Source organism: Spea bombifrons, chromosome 10, assembly GCF_027358695.1.
Source record: "Spea bombifrons isolate aSpeBom1 chromosome 10, aSpeBom1.2.pri, whole genome shotgun sequence".
Classification (NCBI taxonomy): Eukaryota; Metazoa; Chordata; class Amphibia; order Anura; family Pelobatidae; genus Spea; species Spea bombifrons.
Window position 1 is genome coordinate 7,327,800 of NC_071096.1, and position 22,998 is coordinate 7,350,797.

A 22,998-nucleotide genomic window follows, 5' to 3' on the forward strand; every position below is an offset into this window, starting at 1 on the left:
GCTAGGTCTTCGCTCGGTATTGGCTTGGTATTGGCTTGGTATTGGCTTGGTATCGGCTCGGTATCGGCTCGGTATCCGCTCGGTATCCGCTCGGTATCCGCTCGGTATCCGCTCGGTATCCGCTCGGTCTTCGCTCTGTGATTCCGAAAAAAAGAAATGACGCTAAGAAAAGGAAAACGCATAGAAAATGTACAATGGAAATGTTGGCACTTACTATTATTGGTTGCGTAAAAAACTAGGAATAATACAAACATAGAATCTGCCGGCAGACCGGCCCCTTTCGGCCCCTGTTTCTCCTCCTGTAAAGACTCAAACCTTAATGAGTCGTTGGCCTCGTCTTAGAGCCGGATGGCGATCTTCATATTAAAGCTTCTGGCTGTATTTGTAGGGGAAGAATAACCGGAGTTTGCTTTGGGTTTCAGATTCCCCGAGGAGATGTTCCCGGACCAGGTGAGTGCTGCTTCTCCAGCGAGCTCTAAAAAGATTTCTGTCAAATCACAATTCTAATGTTTTATATTTTTTATCGCAGATAACACCGATCTCACCAACGACGTGTTCAGTGACATCATAACCTCAAACCAAGGTAACTCAGCGCATGTCTTCTAGGAGCAGGAGTAACGCAGATTATGAACGGCCACGCGTACGGACCTTAGAAGGGTCTTTCTGAGCCCGTTTGTGACCTCTATTCGCGGTCACCAGGAGAAGATCAGGGAATGAACATCACAAGATGATAATGTGCCACACAGAACAAGAGCAGGGGTGTCCTCAAAGATGCTTGGACTTTCTACTTCACTAAACAAATAAACCTTAGTGACGTCGTCCTTTTTATTCTTTCGTTCTCCTTCTTCTTTTGTTTTTTTTTTTCACTTTCTATGGCAACGGCCTATCCAGGGCCGGCCCTATAATGGGGCAGACTGGGGCAATTGCCCCAGACGGCACTTTAGAAGGGGCGGCACTTTGCCGCCCCAAGCGCTTTTATTGTGTTTTTTTTGAAGCGGAGGAGAGAGAGAGGGGCACCAAGTGGTTTTCGCTTACCCGCTCGGCGCCCCTCTCTCTCTCTCCTCTGCGGCGAGTCTCTCTGTTCGGTCTCGTTGCCGGCTTGTAATGCAGTGACGTCAATTTCCGGCGCTCAGCATTACAAGCCGGCACCGTGGCAGAGCAGGGAGACTCGCCGCAGGACTGTTTAAAGGTAAGTACCGGGGGGGGGGGATCGTAGATTATGGCGTCGGCGAAGTTTAAAATGTCCCCCCCCCGGCATCGTTTTAAACTTCGCCCCAGGCGGCGTTAAGTCTTCGGCCGGCCCTGGGCCTATCAGTGCTCGGTTTCGTGTCCCATGACAATTAAGAGTTTCCAGCTAAAAATATGAATGAGGCAAAACTAGTACATGATGAAATAATATCTTGGGAAGTTTGGGATATTCTGCAGATACTGCATTTAGTTATAAAAGTGGTCAATTCAGCAGAGTAGATGGGACAGCACCTGTACTTCAGTACTTACCCCGGACTCAGATCCTCTGTCTATGTTGGTCTCATATGCAGTTTTGTTATTACCCCATCCTCTCTTTTTTCTATCAGGCACCTCTCGGTTCATGATACAAGGAGACATCGCTGTGAGAAGAAACCGGAATGTCCTAAGCTGTCCAGGAAAAGCATGTCTCTGGCCGAGATCTGGAAATGGTTTGGTCCACGTACCATACATCTTGTCTAACAATTACAGTACGTGGAGCCGTGTTTTCTGACGGCCAAGCCTTTAAACCACTAGCTGGAAATATTACGAATTCTTATTATTGACGATGACCTTGTCTTAATGAGGAACTCAAGGAACCCCACACTTGATTCGTAAAAAGTACCCCATTCCCACGTCTACTGGGTAACAGGTCCTTCTGTACCCCATTCCCACGTCTACTGGGTATCAGGTCCTTCTGCAGCCTGTCTCCTAACCCTGTTTAGTGAATCAGTCCAAGAGCTTTATATTTTGTCTGGATTATTTTACAGATACAATGTATATTCATAGCTGTGTGATCCAACTTTATTACCCATGGCTACAAATGATGAAACCTTGGGCAAAATCATGGCAGAGAAGGTTACAGGGACCACCTTATACCCCAAAGATTACTCCAGAGAGATCCAGAAGCCGCACACCAAGGGTACCTTGTATAATGTGGTGGACAATCAAAGACAATGTTCCATATTTTAATTTTGAAAACTACTAGAGTGAATCGGCCCAAAACATTTGGCCTCCTTGGTCAGATTGCCACCACCTGTAAAACGTACTCGATAATGGGCATCAAAGGGGGTATCAGCTCCAGCATTGGTGAGTTTGTTCCAAGTGGAAGCCTTAGAGCCGTGTCTTGGTTTGCAACAATGCTGCCTAACCTTATTTCCTGAAGGTATGTGGCTTGAGAAAGGAGAAGTGTTAGACAGGACCATCCATGGTCAATATGGGAAGATAAAGGCATTAAATACCCCTGATGAATAAGTTCACCCATTATTCACGATGTTATAAATGAACAGCCTGGAGAGCTGGTTATGCCTTGTGTTGGACGCCTAGACCCCATGCCAGAGTCCCGTTGCGTAGGTCATGATGGTCACCCAGCTCATGCCCTGAACCCACGCGGCCATTTTATTAAGTTGGGTGATTGTTATGGACTATTCGGATCGGATTTCCATTAGTTGCCCTCAAGGAAAATGTTCCTTACTTTGTGTTTTAGCGTCTTTGGAAAGAGACATCGTTCACGGTGCCATGGAGGAGCTGATGGATCTCACGTGTATACGGTTCGTGCTTCGCACAAAGGAACCCAGCTACCTGAGGATTCGCCCCGTCGATGGGTAAGCTGGTGCGACTATTGTAGGCTACGCGTTATTAGTGTGGAAACGGAAGAAAGTGGAAATAATTGTTTGAGAAAAGAGTCCTTGACCAACAGCTAACACTTTTATTATGTTTAAACCAAACATCAATATTCTACTATTAAACAAATCAAGAAAGCAAAATAATGCGCTTCATAATGTCTAATTTGTGTAAATGAGGGAGCTTTTATTAGTAATACAAGGTAATGGTTTCTTGGCAGAAGCAATAAAGGTAAAGCTAAGGAATTTACCAAAGATTGGTAAAAAAAACATGGATTTTTCTGTGTTAGATGGTGCTTTATGACCTATAATGATATAATGCAGGCTTATTTTTTTATTTATTTTTTATCTTTTTGTATTTTGGTACAGAACAAGTTAATATTCCCAGGCCACACATGGCCAGCAGTGGGCTAGAGGTGGTCAACGCTTCCTAGAATGTTAGATAATTCAAGCGATCAGTGTCTAGAATAACAAAGAGTCTTTTTTTGTCTTTGCTTGGTAGTACGGGATCGGGGTCAGTACTCATCCCTTTCATCAGGCGTTCTTTATTAAACATTGTTCAGTTTTCATAACTGTAAATTGGAAGCAATCAATGTGAAGCTGATTACTCAATCATTGCAACAAAGAGCCGAATCTGTAATCAAAGAGGGCAAATGCAGGGTACGTAATGTTCCCGGCCCGTCTTCTCCCTCCCTCTTTATTTTTAACTTTTCATATTTAAATCCCAAATTCCCCAAAGCATTTTACTTTATTGAGTGGGGGGTGTAAGCAGAACAGCTTCCCAGCAGATGTGGTAGAGGCTAATATTTTAAGCTTGTAAGCAGGGCCCTCTTTACCTAATGTATTGGTTTGTCTTAGTCTGTCTATTCTGGTCTTGTCAAATTCTATGCTACTGGGGAAATGTTCTGTGGGCTGTTTGTGAAGACCACGCAGCACTATGTATGGTGTAAATATGGCACAGCATTCCCACATGAAAGCCTCATCCTACAATGGAGGGAGCATCGTGGTTTAAGGCGGCTCCGTTTCCTCGGGGCATGGACAGCTTGCCATCATCGGGGGGGGGGACAATAAGTTACCAAGTTTATGAAGGCGTCGTACTGGATAATGTCACGGGGGGGTTGTCCGCCAGCTGAAGCCCGGTAGAAGTTGTGTGAAGCAGCAGGAGAAAGGACCCCAAACATCAAAGTAAATCTACTACAGAATGGTTTTAAAAAAGTAATCCTCCTTTTGGAGCGACCCCAGACCTTAACCCTTTAGAGATGCTGCGGAATGACCTCGAGAGCCGTTCACTCCAGACATCCTAGGAATATGGCTGAGATTAAGCAGCTCTGTAAAGAATACATTTTATGGGTCTGATCTGTAGCTACTGAACGTGTTTAGGGTTTTTGATGCCAGTCCAATGGTTCCCTTACTTTTTCCAATGCTTAATGAGTGCGTTCGACAAAGACATGAAAGATTATCATTGTTTGTGTTAGAAGCTTAAGTACATTGGGTTTGCCTTTACTAGATCAGATCACATAGTATGAACAGAAACAGATAATTCCAAATGCTTCATTAACATTTTCTTGCCACTGTATTTGTGTGACCATCCATAATAAATAACCAGATGAATATAAAGATGTGAACAGAAGATAAGGACAAAAAAAAATGAGTGAAGTGGCCAGTCCCGTCCTATCGTCTACATTCTATTAATGGAACGCAGAGAGGAAAGAGAGGAATTGTATCGGATTCAAGGTGCCCTCTAGTGGTTTTGTTGTGGAACTGCAGATTTAGACAGTGGGGCTCCCAAAGACAGAGTATCCCGAGGGCCACTTAGTTCCCCGTTACAGTGTTAAGAAGTGCTGTAGTGGGACTAGATCTTTATTTGGCCTTCAAGGCACCGGCTGAAGGGTTAATGTAGCAAACTCTGGCAATTTAGTAAATCTCAGTAAGACTGAAGGTGTCAGAGCAGCCGGCCGACCAAACCATGGACACCAAGCACTAATCTTCATACTCCGCACGTTGGTTTCCAGTTACTCTCCAGCTGGCAGAACAATCACACAAAGTCTATACGGTAGCAGCTGGGGTTCCCACTGATTACATTTCAAAAGCGCTTCAGCCACTTGTGCTCGCCTCGATTTTGTTAGGGTCTCCTATCTCATTCTGAGTTCCTTTTTGTCCACCGAAGGTGCTGGTCGTATATCGGGCGGATCGGAGGTACACAAGATGTCTCCCTTATGAAAACGGGATGTCTGCACCGGGGAATAATACAGCATGAATTGCTGCACTCCCTGGGATTCCAACATGAGCAGTGTCGCAGTGACCGAGACAAGTATATCCGCATTAACTGGAACAACATAAGCCAAGGTACACATCGACCGACAAAGGGAATAAAATGCTCTGGCCAAGTATTTTTAATGTCCCAGTTTGTCAATTGCATGAAAAGGCTTCTAAAAGTTGAATATTTTGAACCAAAAGTCCTTAAGTATCAATCTGTGGCGAATATATCAACCTCTAAAGACCACAGACTATAATTTCTTTATTTATTTTGGAAAACAAACACTTCTTGCTTTTGTTTTTCTTCTTTCATTTTTTTTTTTAGACAAAGAGCGCAATTTCTACAAAATGAGCACTCAGAATCTAGGAATCCCCTACGATTACCAGTCGGTTCTTCACTATGGCAAGTATGTCATTTTATCACCGAATCCAGGGACGACGTGTATTTTCATTACGGTCCAAAGGGATCAGCTGTGAACAAAATGTATTTTTCTCGTTTCACTGGGACTAAAGCAAGTGCGAAAAGGTGAAAAACACCTTCATTTTATTCTCAGCTTAACTTGGAAATGAACTTGATGATTCAAATAATATAAGGAATCGGTTATTTCTCACAAGCCAAGCGTGTTTCACGGCTAAGGTTCTACCCTGATACCACGGGCTGTATATATATATATATATATATATATATATATATATATATATATACCGTATTTGCCCGATTATAAGATGAGGTTTTTTCCAGAGCAAATGCTCTGAAAAATACCCCTTGTCTTATAATCGGGGTCGTCTTATAATCAGACCTCAAATATGTCTGACTATGAGACTAAGATCCAGATCCCCCGCAGCGATGCAGGGGACCTGGATCTTCCTCCTGTGTTATGCCCCCCCCCAACATACCGGTGCTTCTGAGTCCCCGGTGCTTAGTCCTGGCAGCGTGTAGAGCTCTACGCGATTCGCGTAGAGCTCTACACGCTGCCCGGGCTAAGCACCGGGAACTCAGAAGCTCTAAGAAAGCACACCCGTTCCTTTGGGTTCCATGATGATTGTTCCGCATTTAGAACTTTGACCCAAAATGAAGGTTCTTCTGTCCCTTTGTCCTCGTTCTCTTTATTTGTCACAGATACGCCTTCGCCAACGACGCAGGGAAACCCACTCTAGAACCCAAAGGAAATCCGAGCGCCCTGATTGGCCAGCGCATTGGACTGAGCTCTCTGGATGTGATGAAGATCAACAAGCTCTACCAATGCAGTTAAGCATTAAGAGATCCAATCACTTCGGTTCTCTGTAGGTTCTGGTATCGGCTCGTAGAATCTCCTCCTTCTGTAAGAAAGAACTCTTTCTTAAACATACGGATTGCTGTATCCACCTTATTGATTTAATCATAAACTGTATGCTCCACCTTAATTGTACATTAACTGCTTTAAGGTTTTAATAATAATGTTTAGGGGACTCCTAGAGAGTTTAGATCATGTAATAAAGGGTTGCGTGATTTGTTTTCCTTTAAGATGTTTGCCGCTATCTGCTGGCAGAACCTCACGGTGGTTTTTCGTGGCAGGGCAGTCAGCATCCAAACACCTCCTCCTGCGTGTGGTTGATCCGCGTTCCGGAGGGCAAGGTACCAAGAATTAGGCAGACCGGTAAACACTTACAGTTATATAAATCACTATGAAAACGGGGCAAGTAACACAATCCCAAGAAGATCGCAGCATCTCATCGTCAGGGCCAACTTTACGTTTATGGAATCCCCAAGGATGGATGGTGTCCACAAGGAACATCCAAGAACTGTCCTCTGTACCCCAAAGCAAACCTTGATAAGCGGCACTTCAGTCAACATAAAATAATATGAAGCCCAGAGTGAAAAATGCTTCAAAGACAAATCTGTTATCACTAAATATACCAATTCACTTTAAAGGGAAAGTTACATGTCTCTGTGAACCTCGGCATCAATGAATGCTTAATAAAGTACTTTCAATGTCCTTTAATATGCATTTTTCCAGATCGGAGGCAAAATAAAAGCTGCTTTCCTTAAGGAGAAGCTGCAGCTCCAGTGCTGCAGTCTACCACCCTTCAGCTTTTTTGCTCCATTCATTTGCAAGGGGAAGAAGAGATCATTTAATGCTATATGCATTAAAGTGCGTACAATGACTTAAGGGTCCCATTAAAGAACACACCACGGCCCAGACGGGCATCTGGGCCACAAACACACTGTTAGAACTCCAACAAGACTCATGTAAGATACATTATCTCCTGAACGAAGATTTAGAAAAGTATTTCTGATTCTCCAGGTTTTACTGCACTTTGAAACGTTCAACGTCAAGTCTTCTCCAGCCTGTTCCCGAGGCTTCATCGCGGTTACTAGCGGCCCAAGTAAGGAAGCCCCCAAATTGCTCCCGAAAACCTGTGGAAATCTCCAGCCGTTTACACTGATGTCCTCCGGGGTCATGATGAGGGTGGAATTCGCCAGCAGCGGAGCTGAGGTCAACTTTAAAGCCACGTATAGCTCGGGTGTGTATCTGTCACACTTGGTAAATACGATAGACTAAGAATGATTGTTCCTCCCATTAGATGGAAGATCGGTGTTTCCCTTAACAAAACTTCAAGTTTCTGGAAACACATTTAATGGTGGAAAAGGTTATGTAGATCAAGGGTCTTCCATAAGCCTTGGAACGTCCAGACGTTATTAGACTATAATGCCCATCAGCTTTAGTCTTTCGAGAGAGGATGGGAGTTATCGTCTAGCAAAAGCCGGAGGAGTACTGTTCCTGCTTATGCCCTCATTTAATCTCGTTTCCAGCTGGAACCCCCATTATTATTATTATATGGGTCCAGAACATTTTAGAACAATATACGACCTGGTAACACCATTAAAGAAGATCAAAATCTTAATGTGGAATTTTGTACGTTAAAAAAACAGATATGTTGAGCTCTGTCAATGATAATGAAAATATTTTCCTTTATTAAACTAAACCAAGCCTCTTGTCCAAAATGTAGTTCCCCGTTTTGTTTTCTAGTAACATGCGGGGGATCTCTATCAAACACAACCGGCAGCTTTTCCACCCCAGGATTCCCTTCGAAATACCCCAACTCCATGGACTGCGTGTGGGCGCTCTCGGCTCCTCACGGGAACAGGGTCGGTGTCAATATTCTTATATTCCATGTATATAAAACTTATAAAGGGATTAGAGAATCTTTTTTTTTCCATAAGATTTTGCGCACCTAACATAAAGCCACATAATATATATTTGCTCATTATTGCATTTTATCCCCATACGGAATGTGCCTTCGAAGCATTTAGCAAATTATTCTAATAGTTAATAATTGCAATTGCGTATACCTGGCATTCACAATGTGTAACTTTACCACATAATAAGTACTTGGAAGATAATATGTGTCGCTATCAGAAAGCACAACATTTATAGAAAAAAATGTTTTAAAATATAATATTAATATCAGTCTTTGTTTCATTGAAGATAACGATCCATTTTGCTTCCTTTAACTTGGAATCCTCACCCGGCTGCACCTATGACTATTTACTCATCCGAGATGGTCGGAAGCAGAAGAAAAAATGTGGTTTGGTTCCTCAGCTCAATATCACATCTTCTAGACAGTCTCTTCTCGTCCACTTTCACAGCGATGCCTCGGTGCAGGCAGGCGGCTTCCACGCCACTTACGTATTTGGTAAGTCTCCCCCGGGGGGGGTTATAGGCTCAGTATTTGATATCAGCAGCTGCCGCCCTTGCTGGAAGTTCTAGAAAGTACTGTATGCCTGGTTAGAAGTTGGGGATATGGTCAGGAGAACAGCAGATCTTTCAGAGAAGATTGACCCCCAAAACCGCACATAGGAAGGATGTGGGGCTGAGGGGACATAGGGGGTCCCCTTTCAGATACTGGAGCGGCACTGGGGGTCATGAGGCAAGGACACTATTTGATAGAACAATTAAAGTCATTATGTAAATGGAAATGTTATCTACAGCCATCCAGCATATAAACAGATTATTCATATCTCGGGTAGGTAAATCGTGTTATTAAACCTCCGTCGAAACGACTGAACCCTTTCAGGAATGTCCGCTCGCTGTGTAGACAATTAACTCTGGCTTCTCTCCGGGGAAACAGATTGTTGGTCTAAGTCACCGCGGGTTTATTTTCCCGCATGGATTTTATTTTATGCTTGAAAGCCATGACATTATGTCGTTGTGACCTGGCTCGGATCAAGAACTGAACTCGGCACTAACCGCAAGAACCAAAGAATTCATAGAAAAAACGATCGCTAAAATGCGTTTACCGGGGGATTTGATTGCAAGGACCCTCGGTGTACCAAGGGGTACACTAGGCAGAGGTATTAGGCCAGAGTAAAGACATTCAGGACCCTCTGTCTGTTAGGGATACAATCTTACGCTCTTCTGGTATGTAGGAGACCCTTAGCGTTGTTGGCGTTCGGTGCTTTGCAGCTGCTCTCCCGAGTCTAATTGCACCCATGGCCCTTTGAACAGTGTGTATTAGCATGAGATGACTAACCATTGTGCTATGTTGTATACAGGCTCGGAATTCTAGAGGTCAGCACAGTAATGGAATCTTACTACGGTGTGTTGGAAAGGACAGCTTTCTATGGCCCAGTTTAAATTCCCATAGGTAGAAGAACTAGTGGCACCCCCCAAAAACAAACACCGCCATCAAGAATACGGATAAATCCCCCTAATGAAAAATCAAGGTGTGCATCTTGTAATAAATCATTCTTTCCTTTTTCTGTGTGGATTGCAGACTCGGCTTCTTAAAGGTCAAACGCCAGCCCTTTCGTGACCAGCGCCGTGTCCTGACGGTGATCGTCTACGCGCCGCATATAGCAGGTGGACCTAAGAAACTTAAGACTGCGTATTACAACAGGGTGCTTTATTTACCGCAGGTCGCAGAAGGCAAATGCCGAAAAAATTCTACATCATTCCTACTACATTCCCGGTTCACGACTTGTCGCAAATCAGATAGTTTCACGCACATAGAAAATAACATTTATAAATGCAAAAAAAAAATAAAAATAAAAAATATATAATAAATTCAAGCAATCATTTCTTATTCTTTTTTTTTTATACTTATTTGCCTTATCGGATAGGCTAGTAGTATCCCTGCTTAGTGAGCACAATAATCCGCTTGTAAAGAGCTTTGTGATGGTCCATAGGTCATTAGGCGACCTTGAAATTCTACAGAGTTTAAAAGCAATTTATACAGACTTGCGGTTCATAAATAAAGTACAAACTACAGTCGATATTAAAACAAGACGACATATGATAAATCTATGTATAGGGAGGTAGAAAATATTAGAAACTCTTTCTGAAGGAAGAGTTCATGCATGAAGCAGCCTCCCAGTAATGGTGGTGGAAACAGATACAAAAACAGGCAAGAATATACCCAGTGTGTGTAGTAAAAAAACGGAATAACAGCATTAAAATAAGAAATCGCCTTATAAGGGTATGAAAAGACATTGCATTGCTTATCTCGTTAAATGTTTTGGAAGTTAGACTGCACCTTGATGTATAAAATAATAATAATATTAATAATTAAAATAAAAAAACAGCTCTTCTTCACGCATGCTGTGGAACCTTCTGGCATCTGGGTTTAGCCGGCCAGTCCTCTTGGACAACAGAAAGGTATGGCGGTGAATCCACCCTACTAGCTTCACCACCAAGAGTCTTCGCCTCTGGACCGAGACCGGAGCTTTAACACCAGCCCTGGAGAGACAAGGCCAGCTGCTCCTTCATAACTGGTCCTTGGAGATACGTCACCGCGGGGTACATCGAAAGATCAGCTCAGAAACCGCCTCGTTCACACAAAGCCAGGTTTCACGGAGGAACGACGACAGTTTGGGCAGCCACGAGTTCCGTTGGTCTGGAGACACCTGCATGGACAAAAGGAATTATGGAACGACCATAGAACATGTTCTAGCGCGGAATTAATCTGCAGATTGAATCCTGCTCATGTAATAGCTAATATTAGTTAAAAATACTGTAGTACCTATTATTTAAACCTTTCCACTAGAAGTATTTAGAAGAAAGTCCCATGACCTGGACTCAGTGGTCCACAAGTGGGTCAAAGGGGTGTAAGCGTGTCTACAGTTAAGAGAGATGAGATGTAGAAAGCTAGGATCGTGCACTATCCAACGTGCCACAGTAGGTGTCAGTCCTGACCTTGTAGAACTAAAATATTACACAACACAAGCTATTATAAAACCTATGAGACCTGCCGTCAAGCACCAAATTCACACACAGCTAGCTAGCAAGTGAATCCTTCAGGACTTATGGTGGTCACACCAAGCAAGTGTCCTTCTACGGCCATGGGAAATGTTGGGCGAGAGTCTGTGCTACTGTCACAATCCAAGACTTAAAGTCTATGAAAGACACTAAACATGAAAGGTAGGTGTCCTATACATTTAGCCAAATAGAAGAGCCCTTTTAACCCCAGAATTCAACCTTTAAACGTTGGGATCGTTATGGCATCACTGGTCAACAGAGGACCTTAATCGGCTTTTGAGGCTAACGCATGCATATTGAACACTATGGCAGAGACTGAATCACCAGCACAAGGCATCATTTCACAACATGGATTCCTTGAACACATTTCTGGGATCCTCGGGTTTAACTCACTTGAGGTGGAAGACATGAGAACAGGGCAGAGCCTGGAGCTGGCAGTTCTTTTCTCCAATTGATTCTCCGCACATGCCACAGTATAGCTCCATCTCCTCCACGCACTCGTGGAACCGCACCACGTGTGTACGGAGCTCCCTTTGTTGTTGCCTCGTGCGGTATATGATTTCACACAGGCAGTGGACCTTCATCAGACAGAGCTGGATATAAAAAAAAAACGGTAAATGTAAGGCATTTAAATGAGTTTGGGAGAACTCGAAGAGAGAGTAGGTCCCACTTTCAGTGCTATTTAACGTAATATTGTAACTAAGTAACCTTTTCCTTGCTACATTATTTTAACTTATTTTAACTCTCTGATTCCGGGGTGGAAAACTGAGAATCTCCGTATGATTCTGTGAATGTGGGGTGAGACCGGCCATTTAAATCTACCTTTTGTAAGAACTCTAAGAAGCTTTGAAAAGTTTCGGTGAACCCTTAAGAGACGTATCTTTAGTTAGAGGGTAAGTAAAAAGTTAAACACCATCTCAAGCTCGTAGCGATTGGTTGACTCACCTTATTGCCTATTTCTTCTGCCAACTCCTGAGATTTCTGGAGGCCATCCAGAGCCTGGAGATTAGAAACACGTGTCAAGCCGAGACTAGCAGCCAACAGGGGCTATTGTGTAATATACGCACCCAGGGCTGGCCTGATTATATATACAGTACAGACGCAACTCAGAGCCGAGCCATATACTCCATATACAATGTAAACACTGAACAGACCAATCAGGGCCGGTTTAGGCAGCTAAAGCCTCCTCTCCTCCTATTATGAAATTAGCAGCTTTTGATGTAAGGTTTAATTGCGGAATATACCGGTAATATAATTGCGGAATATACCGGTAATATAATTGTGGAATATAATATAATTGTGGAATATACCGGTAATATAATTGTGGAATATAATCAACACATTTAAGGGCATTTAAAAATGGCAGAAATTTTCAAAAAATAAGGAAAACAAGTAAAAGACAAAAAATGTCTGCTAATTAAATAAAAACAAATCAGACGCCACCATTGGCGAATTCCCATTGGCCGCTGCAGGAATCCCTCTTACCCCCAATGTATAAGCCACATGCTGGTACTTATGGAGGTATTGTTTACATAAAGTGCTATATTTAACCCCCCCAATGTTTGTACCGGACACGGAAAGGGTCAGCCATTAGTCATTAGGATTATACTCTAGCAGCTTTGTATTATTTTAGAAAAAAAAAAACGCTTTGAACTTATCTATTTTATATTGAACAGACTGTTTAACCTCCCAAAAGAGAGAGGGGGGGGCATACAGAAACAACAGCAAAGGGAATATAGAGACATCCAAGAGAAGCGAAAGGAGAAGAAAGTGAGAGATAGAGAAAGTTGGGGAGAAAAACAGAGACAGGAGAAAGAAGACAAGTGAAGAGAGAAAAGAAAGAGAGGGGAAATAAAAAAATTGAGATGGTTAAGTAGAGAGAGATGAGAGGAAAAAAGAGAGAAAGGAAAAACTGAAAGAATAGAGAAATGAGGGAAAAGAAGGAGAGAAAAGAGAGAAAAACCCTCAAACTGACTGAAATTGATGACATTTGGACCCCTCACAGTTTTTGTGCTCCAGACAGTGGCAGTGCCATTTTCTTTCAAACCGAGTCTACAGATATGGCCATGGGGTTCACAGCCTACAAATCTCCAGCGCATGCACACCTCAATACTTTCCCGTGTCTCAGTGAAAGCATGACGGGCATGTCGACGACTGAGCATCGGCCCTCCTACCGCTACGCAATGGCCACTTTCACGGCCCAAAGTGCACAATGCAGACTAACGTGACTACCGGCCTATGATTTCCCGAGACATAAAGAGGTAAACCCGGGACCCCACATAGTCTTCTTTCCCCTGGACACGCGGCGATTCTAACCGGCCCCGAAAGAGTGTGTTGGATCAGCTTAGGCAAGTGGGGCTGGAAGAAAAGTTGCGGTTATGGGCCGAGAAGAATACCATGCGGGGGGGGCACACAGGAGAGACACGCATGCAGCTGTTTGGAGTGGTAATAAGAGAAATACTGAGGCAGATGAGCAGGAGGAGTCCTCCAGCCAAGAGTTGGGTACAGAAGAAAGGACAGCCGGTGCTGGGGACAGCCTGACAACAGCTGAAAAAAGAATCTAGTTGGGTGGTAAAGCGTCTTGGTTGTCGGTGTGTGTGGGAGAGGGGCTCAGCGATATCTTTCTAAGTGAGTTTTGAATTGTGTTACTTTTGTGTATAATTTGAGTATATTTCTGAGAATATTCATAATTTCTTATAAAGAAACCACCGGAAACCGGGATATTATGGATTAAGAAACACTCTACGTGATTTTCCTGATATATGCCCTTAACATTTGTAATGGGTCGTGAGTTGCCTTCAACAAAGCAGGATGTCCAGGCCAAAAACCAGAGATTGGAAGCCCCAGTGGAGTAGCAATCTATTCACAAAGACAGTACACAAGAGGTGGTTGGAAAGAAGCTAACTCAACCCTGCAGAAACATAGAGGCCACCGGCTACCATGATGGAATTCTCCATCCCTGATAGATGGAAGGGCCAGGCATGGATGCTGCAGCTGGCAATTCATCATTCCTCAGAACGTTCTTCATCACCAATTATCCAAGATCCTTCTCTTGGGACCAAAAGCTTATTCTTTAAAAAAAATATTTATATACCACAGTCTCAATAGATCCAACATCCATAACCCTGAACTTTTACCCTCAATATTTTGCCCGACCGTTTCATTGCCCCATCACCTTTTCCATTTCCTTCTGGAGCAGCCAACACTTAGACACTCCCAACAGAACATGGATCTGACCCAACCGGTTACCGATCTCCGTCATAATGCTCATGGAAGAATCATACCGAGGAATGGCTTTCTGCAAAAAACACAATAATATAATAGCAGACACAATAACACACCTAAAGAGAAGAAGGTGGCAATCTAAATTTATAACCTTTAATTAATTTTTTTTTTTTAAATGGGTTCCCGTAATAATCACAGCCCCTTTGGAAATATGTTTTTTAATTTCAGTGACATATGAAGCACCGCAGCATGCCTTGTGAATCGTAGGAAAAGATTCCGCAGAATGTTTATAAAAGCCCGGCTTCTTGGCAGTAGAGTTGAGGATTGAATTTACCATTCCTGGTAAGGCTGAGAGCTCAAACTCTTCATTCATTTATATTGTGCCGTCATCTTCCGCAGGCCTGCCGTTTAGCGGCCATAACTACTCATGGAAGAAGAACCTTTTGCCACTAACCTCGATGTCGCCGTGACTTCTGTGGATGTCTGCAAAGCAGAGGAGGCAGAGAGCTTGCAGAGGTCGGTCCCCGTGCTGAAGAGCTATCTTCATGGACTCCTGCGATATAAGACTTGGCGTTACCACCACTACATCTGGGCTCGCAGGACTATATTTACACCCCGAATCCCAATCGGCCTAAAAACTCCCTGCACCTCCCGCGTCCCCTGAATAAAAAATAAAAATGTGATCGCGGGGGCTTTAAACAGGGTAGGGTTCCTCCGTACAACTCACAGCCAGATACTATTCATTCTTGCACTCATGAATAGGCAAACTATGCCAGCTCTCGTTTTGCTCCCCGCTTCTGCTATAATTTCCTTGTTTTGATTCTATAAAAAGTCTCGTTTAATAAAACATCAATTTATCTTTGGTCAGAACGTCGCTTATTAGGTCATTGTATAAATACGTGCGGGGCCGATATAAAGAGCTCTCCCGTTCATTAACAGAAACGTACAAAGACGCCGTCCTCGGAGACCGAAGAGGGAAGATTTCATACACAACAAAGGAATGGATTCTTTACAGTGAGGGCATTAAAGGTACGGAATTCACTGCCAAGAGAGGAAGTTCTATCAGATACAACGGATGCCTTCAAAAAAGGGTTAAAAGCAGAACATACAGGGCTATAGGTAATAGAATAAACGTTCATATTGGAGAGCTTCACGGTCTTTATACATCTTTATTCCATACCTCGCAACACTCCATTGCGTCAGATAAACGAGCCAGCTTCCGGTAAGCCACGGCCATGTGGTACTGGCTCATCGCCCGGTATTTGAGACTCCATCCCTTCCCGTAGTCGTTGACCAGTTCGGCTGCCTTGCACGGGAAGAACAGAGCCTTTTCTAAATCCTATGGGTGGGGAAAAACGGCAAATGCCGCCATCAGCTGATATCGTCACGTATCTCGATGCTTCAGAGACAAACAGGAGCGGCAATAACATTTAGGAAAGGGCAAATAATATGAATTTACCGGTGAGAAGGGCTAAGGCGTGAAGAGGCATATTTGGTGCACCCTGGATTATGTTAAGTGGCTAGTAGTTGGGGTAACTTGGGGGTAGCCAAATATAAAATTTGCCGGGTTTATTTAGACGTCTCCTTCTGATCTTCTGATCTGAGCCTAATATGTAAAAACCTGGAGATGTCCAAGCGACAAACAATTCAGCTTGGAATTTACCCCTCGGGCCGGTAGGGTTCCGGCACCGCAATGGCCAATGGAATTCTAGCAGGTTCATTGGTAGATACCAAAATGGCACGGTGCAGGATTAGCATCATAGGAGTTGTTCTGAGACAGCTACTTGTTGGCTCTTTTGGGGATTACAAAGTCACTTAAATACAACACAGCCAGAGCGTGAGGGCCGTAAATCCAGGAAAATGCACCCCCAGGTCAACTTACAAGTAAAACTCACATTGGAGTCTAAATTTACTGCACGCAAGTTGAGCGGGTAAGCGCTTCAGCACAAGCATGTACTTAAGAACACCGCCTGCGCTAACCCCCGCTTATGAGTACATGCTCCGGAAAATGCACCGGAGTCCATAAAGAAACTCCGATGTGCATTAAGACATTTGGGGACTGGGTTGTGCAGTCTATTGATTGATTTAATGGTTATGGGGGAAATTGTGAAGCTCTGGGTGCTGGGTTTGGGGCCATTAAGCACAGGTTTGGCACATTAGTGATTCCCCCCCCCAATCTGAGTTAATTGCATGCATTGTTCAAACTGCTTACGGTTCGCTAACCTTGAGCTGTGTGTAGAGACCCCCTAGGCTGCAGCAGACCCTGCACTCCAGCATCTTGTCGTCGTTGTTATGTGCGTATCGCAGGGCCTTCTCGAAGCACTCCAACGCCTTTTGGAAGACACTCAGGCCCAGGTAAGCGTTCCCGAGGCTCAGGCAGACCTGGCCGTTGAGCTGGAGGCTGACCGAAGTCCCTTGCATGTTCAAGCAGGTCTTGCAGTAGGAAATGGTCTTCTGGAATTCACAGAGTTTCTCGTTGCTCCGAGCCAGGTTCAGGTAGCTTTCCGTCAGAAAGTCCGGATCCTCCAGTTCTCGAGCCGTGTCTATCTGGATAACTGCGAACTTGTAAGAGACAGACGTGCGTGGGCATACAATTTATGGGAAAGTAATTCAATTGGGTTTTTTCACTCCAATATTGCTATGGTATATGATATAATAGATTCAGGACGACGCTTGGCCAGGGCAACTGGATTTAGATTCTATGGTCTTCAAAACTTTTTAGCTCCATGGACCTACTCTTCCAAAACCGGTCAGACTGACCAAGAAGAGGAACCCCTTGGTTGAAGCATTTTGTGATAAAAAGATGGAGGATGAATGTCCTATTTAACGCTTCCTAGCAGGTTAAGTAATTCTCAGTACCTGTAGACATCGGCCACGATGGCGTCATCTGCCTTTCATATCTGCATGAAGACTGGGAAAGGATTCTCGGAGAGAACATAGCTCCAGGAACCATTCCCTACATCTTAAATCCGACGACTCATTTAATCGGCTTCCTAAACTTCCTAAACCCAAAACGATTGTGATGGAACTACCTGGGTTACTGGCGTCTGAAATCTGGAGCAGAGAAGGAAATCGCCTGCACTTAAGTTTTGTCCACAGAAGCAATGTCTCTGCATAGTCATTTTTTCCAGTGGGAAAAAAATATATTCGGTGGCAATAGGTCAGTTTAGGGGAATTAAAGGGTGGGTAAAAGTAAGAGATGGGAAATTAGATCATTAACGAATGGGTAGGCGATAGATCTTTGATTTTGGAGACTAAAAATGTCCCGATCCAGCCCTCGGCACATTCTCTGGCTATTAAATAGGCAAACCAGCAATCCGGAACCTCTATTTAACTCTATTTAACATCTGTTATGAATATGGCAGAGCCCAGACTTTTGCCATTGGGTTGCGTATTTAGCAGCCCCCATTGTAAGGCTGGGTAATACCCGGAGGAGGCCTGTACTGCTGTAGGTATACTCCAACGCTCACTATTATCAGAATCAGTATAAGGTACGATCCAGCGGCAGAGTGACATCTGGATACCATCTCCTCCGAGTCTCACCAGCCAGCTCCATGAGACAATCGAGGTTTCGGAGGTGATTTTGGATCTGTGGTACAATCACTGGGCTATTATAATTCTTAACATTAATTCATCCAAGTTTGATATTCACAAAAGATCTTAAAGCAGCGGGGATTTTCAGTAGGGTCGCCCCAGGTCAGCGATCAACAGTCACTAATCCATACCGGCACCTTGAGTTGAAATCTTAGTTACTACCGTTACATGTTATGGAACGGCAAGAGCAATTTTTGATTGTTTTTATTAATAATTGCCCAAAACAGCAACTATTTGTAACGTATCCTTCTGGTTGAATCCTACTTATGGTCATATGCAAGATGGAGATGTGGAGCTTTTCCCAAGAAGGATATCTTTTAAGAGGATCCATAATCAACAAGAACTTAATGACATAAGAACTGTAGGGATTTTTTTTTAAGAAAAGAAAGAAAAAGGTGAATATGTATAGATTAATAATTTAATCACTTGATAATCCTCATTGTTGCATCACATGAATCCTCTCTGATGCCGTCGGAAGTAGCAAAAGAAAAAATACTCACTACCCCCGTGATGCAATAATCTTCATTACATTTGAGGATTTTTTTTCCATTTTTTTTTCATCGTATGCATAATGTAAAAAAATCCAAATTTTGAATTTTATGAAATCCACCAATTTGGTCTTATTTGGCTATAATTAAGGTAATGTTTATATCAGAATAGGATTTTTTTTTTTAAACGCTCCCTTTGAGCCCCGGGGATTTTGTTATTGAGCTTATTTCTCGATAAAGTAGCAGTAACAGCATTTTCATAAAAATAGGCATTATCTTTGCTCCAAAGAAATAAGTTATTGGCACGATTACAAGCAGTTACATGTGGCACGAGTTGTCAGTAGTAGTTATTGTACTCCAACTCCCATTGCTCTGTGCCAGGATGTTTTATATACCAGGTGCAATGGTTGTTTAAGATACCTTTGTTCTGCTAAATGGGATCGATTAGAAAACCTGAGCAGGAGGAACAGCAAATGGTGTGAAATCAGTGATTACAGCGGTAATCGTGGTAATTCTGTGTTCGGCCGGACAAAGCAAGGGGATGGGGGCCGGAAAAGAGCAAATTGTCTTCAACGGGAACTCTATTCTGCTTCAAGCTGCCAAAACGTGCATCAAAAGCAGACAGCAACATTTTAACAAAGTCATTTTTATTATTTTGATCTGTTTTAGAGTGCACTTTAAGTGCAATTTCAGTACTTTAATATGCCGGGTTGTTACGTGACATTAAACTGCCCCCATTAAGCTCTGCCTGTGAACATGCCTTTCGGAATGGAAGTTTTGGTAAACTTCTGCAATGTGCTCAAAATACAACCTAAGAGGACGGTCCGGTGGGTCTAATTACAGAACCACGACTATTAACAGCATCGACACGGTTTAAACGGAATCAACTATTTAGCCATCTATTTCCCATGAAAACACTAATGTGTGTATTCACAAAGAGGCGGTCTCTTTCTCTCCCCATGCCAGCGTGTCTGTGTTACCTTTAACATGTCTTTGTACCGTCCCATCTCAGAATGAGCCGTTATGAGACACCCAAGAACGCGGAACCTGCCAGTGGCATCGGTGGTCTTCTCCAGCACCTTAGTCCAAACCTGTAGAGCTTTCTCCGTCTGGTTAGACTGGTAGAGTTGGAGTCCCTTCTGTATCTGCTGTTTGGTTTGGTCCTGCCCCATCCCTGTACCGAGAAGGCTCATATAATCCCGTGTATATGCAGATCCAGCACACTGCCAAGGAGAACGCCTACCAAAGGAGGGGGAAAAAGGCCAACTTTGGGCTCACGAGAAGACCCGATCCATAGATCCCAAGAAAAATAGAGGTTATTCACGAGGCCGGTGCGAAAGCCACTGAGGAAGCATCACTTTGGAGTCGGCCGCTCGTGATTTTTCAACTCGCAACTGGACAAGCATGGAGTCGCTACGAGGAAAACGCAAGGAAGCTCAGGCTGGAAGTGGAAACGCAGAAGCCCGGTTAAGCGAGACGCCTGGATTTCGCCCCAGCCCCCAACTATTGGCACAGCTGTGCCTGCCAATCTCCCGCGCCGCCTCATCAAAGGAATGCCAGCTCTAGTGACTCAAGGTCACCGAAAGAGCTAGCCCCTGATCCCACCCCTCTCCCCATTAACAGAAACATGCCGCAAGATCCAAATTTAAAAAAAGGGGCCCGCAGCCCACCGCTTCTGCAAACAAATTTAATTTGGTCTCTCGCACGACCCCTCCCAAGGAGTGAGGAGCCGTGTAAAAATATCCCCAAGACAAATGATCAACTTGAGAGGCAGCAAGAATTTCGCAGGGTAAGATGACAAGAGACCGTTCTGCAATCCTCCGAATATTAACTGCCCGACTTTACGGCTTGTTACATTTCTCTACTCTAGACGGCGACCACTCCGAGGCACGCAGAACCCATCCGGTGCCACGTATGAACTCTGCAGATGCTTCCTGCACTCAAGAGGTTAATGAACGTGTTTTAAAGACCTGCCGGAATTATCCGAAGAGGCGCTCTTAGATCGTCCGTGCGATGCGAAGGAAATATACCGCGGACATTAAATACATTTCGGAATCATCCGATAATCCTTCAGTTTCAAAAAGTATATAAAAACATAGCCGATAAAAGGTACGGTGACCACGAACGGGCTAAGTTTCCAACATAACAGGGACAAACGTTATTTGTGAACTTTGTTTTGTCTGATGAAGTTTTCCTCTGAAATTGGAGAGCTTTGGTTGAAACAGCATCCGGGGAGGGGTGCGTAGACCTTTATTGCACAATTAAAAAGATCCTCATGGTAACGGGCTGATGTTTGGTAGTCTAGCTGTTGACTACAACACAGGGCAGGTTGATCATCGTAAGCTTGCGAGCAGGGTTCGCTTTACCTAAATGTATGGATTTGCCGTAGTCTGTCAGACTTTGTCATCCCTTTGAAGGTACGGACTGTAAGAAGCGCTGTGGAAATTGTTGGCGCTGTATAAATAAAGGTAATATTCAATCGTTTGGAAGCAAAGGGGTGTTCAAGCGCAAATTAATGTGAAATATATGACTCAAATTTATAAGGGCTGCAAACACAAAAGAACACTTCCCACACGGTGTTCAGAAATAGTGAGAAGAGTCAAGCGCACACCGAACAGAATTAAAAAATGAACTTGTAAATACGTGCGGGAATTTCGCCTTTAAATACCGATTCCTTGAGTGTTCCGTTGTTGGCCAGTTGAAAAGCTCAATGTTTATACGAAAAACATCTCAGTACAAATTGAATATATATATAGTGTGTGTGTATGAATGTGTGTGTGTGTGTGTGTGTGAATGTGTGTGTATATATGTGCAGTCAATGGATAAATGGAAGGCTTGCTTGTTGCTGGAGCGACCCCGCTGCTCCTATGCGAGATGATGTTATTCAGCCCAACATAAGTACCCACACTTATATTCACTAGTTCATTCGCTTTTCATTCACACACACTAGACTCTGGTCACAATGCATGATTCAATGACTATTGCAGGTGAATAAAGTCTATCAATGGATTGAAAAATTAACACGCAAGGTTGTTTCTTCTCAAACAGTTTAATAGCAAACAAACAAAGGAAGGTACCACACTTCTGTTTACAAAACGACTTCTAGTCGGTACGTGTGTGCACAATTAAAACATCGGTAAGTACCCAGGGGGACAGAAAGAAAAGGTTACAAAGGGTTAATTATTTAACACAGACACACTGGTTTCAAACTTAAACAGGATTTTTTTTTTCTTTAAATCCACAAAACTTGCGGTAGTGGTTACCTTATATTTTTCCTCTTAAACCATTAAAGAAAAATGTATTTTCTACAGATTACAACAATTCCACACAAGAAAAAAAAAAAACACAAAAAAAAACAACTAAATTTTGCTTTGCAACTCAAAACAAAGTAAAAAAAAAAAAAAATACACAATAGGGAAGAAAAAATTAATTCCAGACAGGAAAATAATCTGTAAAGGGAGAGAGATTTCATGAGTTCTGTTACGGCAGCACAGAAGAACAACTTGGTCAAATAGTGGCAATTTTTCTCTTTTTTTTTTTTTTTTTTAAACTTCACATTGTGAAATAAATCACTTTACATTGTTTTCTAGTAGAAAAAGGCAAAAAACTGTACAAAACCCTAGTGTTAACTACAATCAGTTTGTACCAATATAAAAGCCACAGGTTTGTGTCCAAAAAGTTTTTTTTTTTCCTTTCTTTTTTTTTTTTTATACAGAAGTATTCACAAAAAGCAGGCAGAGATCAGGAAGGCAGAGGTAACATGGCAATGCATTTAAAAATCACCACAGAACTAGATATTTCTTGTTTAAAAAGTAGTCAGAAGAAAGCCATTTGGCAAATTGTGATTGGTTTCGGATGATGGTGTTGAGAACGCGGGATGCGAGGAAGAGAAGGGAGTCATAGCCTCCGCTAAAAGGGCTAAAGCCAGCCGTGATCTGTACTGCGAGGAGCTGCGTGTCAGGACTGCGCCCATGAATTCCGAACCCCAAAACTTAAAGCACCGCATAAAGCCAAGGATTCAATGTTTTGGGGGAAATAAGTGGCGCCCCAGGCTTGAACCCAACCCCCCCACCCCCCGCTCAATAATTATAATAAAAAAGGGTTTTTTTTTGAAAGTGTGGAATAAAATATGTACCGGTAAATGAAAAATGGATTTACGCAGGTTGCAAGTGTTTGAACGGGATCGACCTGTGGTAAAGCAGCATTCTATAGGGGGACGTTACTTTGGCTCGCGGTCCTGAGGTTTTCCGCACGGTGGGCTTCTCTGAATGAATACGTACGACTTGTCCAGACGCAGGGTTGTCTCGGTCAGGCAGCAGTGACCTCTGCTGTCCACATACTCTCCCCTCG

The 22,998-nt window shown here is 43.3% G+C and overlaps 2 protein-coding genes across 2 annotated transcripts; one reads left to right on the forward strand and one right to left on the reverse strand.

Moving 5' to 3' along the window:
* Nucleotides 1-1,588: 1,588 nt before the first annotated feature.
* On the forward strand, nt 1,589-9,997 carry LOC128467757 (embryonic protein UVS.2-like). Its single transcript, XM_053449466.1, has 10 exons — nt 1,589-1,715; nt 2,711-2,828; nt 5,014-5,192; nt 5,428-5,509; nt 6,223-6,350; nt 6,608-6,717; nt 7,388-7,607; nt 8,114-8,232; nt 8,573-8,780; nt 9,861-9,997. The coding sequence occupies exons 1-10, from the start codon at nt 1,589-1,591 to the stop codon at nt 9,872-9,874; spliced, it is 1,305 nt and encodes a 434-aa protein (XP_053305441.1). The 3' UTR covers nt 9,875-9,997.
* RAPSN (receptor associated protein of the synapse) lies at nt 9,975-20,587 on the reverse strand. The gene is made up of 8 exons (XM_053449469.1): nt 19,629-20,587; nt 16,790-17,128; nt 15,747-15,905; nt 15,021-15,119; nt 14,517-14,639; nt 12,287-12,340; nt 11,735-11,934; nt 9,975-10,989 (listed from the first exon to the last, which is right to left on the reverse strand). The coding sequence occupies exons 1-8, from the start codon at nt 19,839-19,841 to the stop codon at nt 10,917-10,919; spliced, it is 1,260 nt and encodes a 419-aa protein (XP_053305444.1). The 5' UTR covers nt 19,842-20,587; the 3' UTR covers nt 9,975-10,916.
* Between the last annotated feature and the right edge of the window lie 2,411 nt (nt 20,588-22,998).

What these genes read in the sequence shown, in the direction of transcription:
- LOC128467757 (XM_053449466.1), top strand. Translation starts at nt 1,589, where the DNA reads ATGATACAAGGAGACATCGCTGTGAGAAGAAACCGGAATGTCCTAAGC. An exon ending in CTGGAACAACATAAGCCAAG is followed by an intron (nt 5,193 to 5,427) that starts GTACACATCGAC and finishes TTTTTTTTTTAG; the next exon opens with ACAAAGAGCGCAATTTCTAC. An exon ending in TAAAGCCACGTATAGCTCGG is followed by an intron (nt 7,608 to 8,113) that starts GTGTGTATCTGT and finishes TTTGTTTTCTAG; the next exon opens with TAACATGCGGGGGATCTCTA.
- RAPSN (XM_053449469.1), bottom strand. Translation starts at nt 19,841, where the DNA reads ATGAGCCTTCTCGGTACAGGGATGGGGCAGGACCAAACCAAACAGCAG. An exon ending in GGTACAAAGACATGTTAAAG is followed by an intron (nt 17,129 to 19,628) that starts GTAACACAGACA and finishes GTCTCTTACAAG; the next exon opens with TTCGCAGTTATCCAGATAGA. An exon ending in TCTCATGTCTTCCACCTCAA is followed by an intron (nt 10,990 to 11,734) that starts GTGAGTTAAACC and finishes TTGTCCATGCAG; the next exon opens with GTGTCTCCAGACCAACGGAA.